General features: G+C 42.1%; 1 protein-coding gene across 1 annotated transcript; it reads left to right on the forward strand.

Annotated features, from left to right (window-relative positions):
• Positions 1 to 216: 216 nt before the first annotated feature.
• FA14DRAFT_28440 (acid protease) lies at positions 217 to 1948 on the forward strand. Its single transcript, XM_025502130.1, has one exon. The coding sequence runs from the start codon at positions 437 to 439 to the stop codon at positions 1619 to 1621; it is 1185 nt and encodes a 394-aa protein (XP_025358927.1). The 5' UTR covers positions 217 to 436; the 3' UTR covers positions 1622 to 1948.
• Positions 1949 to 2368: the final 420 nt, after the last annotated feature.

Consider the following 2368-nt stretch of genomic DNA (forward strand, 5'->3'; position numbering starts at 1 on the left):
ATTGCTCTAAGGGTGCTGCTGATGGTGATACATGTGTTAGACAAGATAAGGCGTTCTGACACCAATTTTATCGTAAAATAGTACAGACGCAGAAAACAAGTACCACCATGCTATCAATTTGTTTATCCATGACAAGTAGAGCAACGCTAGTCATTTATGCAAGTACCGCACGCACTTTTTTAGGCATTAACTTTATCTCAATTGCGAATACGACATCCGTTACGGCCAACAAAGGAGACGGAGTATATTCCGTTACCCACACGATGAAGAGATTCACGGAGAATTCGGCGAAACAGAAGGTACTTTGAGAAGAACGTCATCCATTCATGATGCTCCACGAAAAGGTTAAATAGAGCAAGTTTTCTTTCAATCTTCTTACCAAAATTCCCCATCTCACATTCCCATAAACCAGATCCCCACCCACTTAACCCCCATCATGAAGCTCACTGCATCTTTCGCTGCTTTGGCCACCGTGCTCTTATCTGCCGTCACGCTTGCTGCACCAAACCCAGCCAGCTTAAACCAAAATACAATCCCATTAAACAAGAAACGTGATGCTCTTTTGGTTCCAGGTACAAATGAAGTTGACTTTACCAAAGTTCGCGCTCATTTGGATCACGTAAAGGCAAAATACTCGGACAATTTACAAGCTTTTAAATCAAACACGGGTAATACACATCCATTACAATCTAAGACTTTCGAGCCATTCTCGAAAAGAGCAGGAACTGGATCAGTCAGCTTGACAGATATTCAAAACGAGGAATTATGGTCAGGACCAGTCAAATTCGGAGGACAAACAATCTACGTCGATTTCGATACGGGAAGTGCAGATGTGATTGTTAACCACAACTCATACACTCCAGGCCCAACAGCCAAGAACACAGGTCGTACTTTCCGTACCGCTTACGGAGACGGCACTACGGCTTCAGGTCCCGTCTACACGGACACATTTTCAATCGGTGGTTTAAGCGCCAGCTCTGCCGCTTTGGGTTGGTCAAGCAATCAATTCTTGACTGGAGAATCACCAAACAATGGTATCGCTGGAATGAGCTACCCATCTTTAGCAACTTTAGGCTATCCACCATTCTTTGACACATTGAGCAAAGCTGGTGCATTAGCTAAGAATGTTTTCACATTCACGCTCTCAAAAGGAACATCTACTCTTTATCTCGGTGGTGTTGACCCGAAGGCTGGAACGCCAACTTACGTCAATGTTGACTCTTCCCAAGGCTTCTGGACTATTGACAGTGGTTCGATCGCTGGTGTCTCTACCGGATCGATTCAAGACACAGGAACGACGGTTATTGTTGCACCAACAAACACCGCACAAAGTATTTTCGCAAACTTGCCAGGTGTGACGCAATTCCAACAAGATGGTGCTTACTACGGTGCTTACAACTGCAACAGTCCGCCAAAGGTAACAATTAAGTTAGGTGGCTACTCTCAAGCTTTATCTTCCGCTACGACGTCATTCGGTACCACGAATGATGGACAATGTGTTTTGAGTGTGGTGGGTGAAGATATTGGTTTAGATAGTGTTATTCTTGGTGATTCATGGTTGCAGAACGTGCATGCTGTGTTTGACCGGGACAGTAACCGAGTAGGATTCAGTAGGCAGTGAAGGGGTAAAGCAGAATAGGGTTTATTGTGAGAAAGCTAGAGAGTCAATGAGATTTATGAAAAGCGTGTGTGAAAAGTGAGAAATGTCAATGTGACATTCAACTCACACGTTAAATTGTATGACAGGGTGAGCGATGTGGAAGAGGACGAGGAAGACGAGATTTTACGATCGGGGAGAAAGAGGTGGTTGAGTTTATGGAATTCGTAAGAGCTGAAATAAGGATATAGGATAAGAGGAAACAGAAGTAAGAAATATTAAGCACTTATTTTAACCCTAACCCTAACCCTACCTTACCTATAATACTAACCCTAACCCTACTTTACCTTAAACCCTACTTTACCTTAAACTCTACTAACCCTTATAACCTTATTAACCCTTATAACCCTAACCCTATTAACCCTTATAACCTTAACCCTACTAACCCTTATAACCCTAACCCTACTAACCCTTATAACCCTAACCTTACTATATCTTTAACCCTAACCCTACCTTAATTTTACTTTAACCCTACCTTAACTTTACTTTAACCCTAACTTTATATATAGAAATATATAAAAGCTAAAAGAATAAAGAGGTAAAGTAATGAAAAGAGTAACGTTTTATTGATGTGAATCACATGTGAAATAACGTGATTTAACGTTAATTCACTGGAAGGGTTAGGGTTAGGGTTAGGGTTAGGGTTAGGGTTAGGGTTAGGGTTAGGGTTAGGGTTAGGGTTAGGGTTAGGGTTAGGGTTAGGGTTAGGGT

Source organism: Meira miltonrushii, assembly GCF_003144205.1.
Source record: "Meira miltonrushii strain MCA 3882 unplaced genomic scaffold FA14scaffold_1, whole genome shotgun sequence".
NCBI classification, from domain to species: Eukaryota; Fungi; Basidiomycota; class Exobasidiomycetes; order Exobasidiales; family Brachybasidiaceae; genus Meira; species Meira miltonrushii.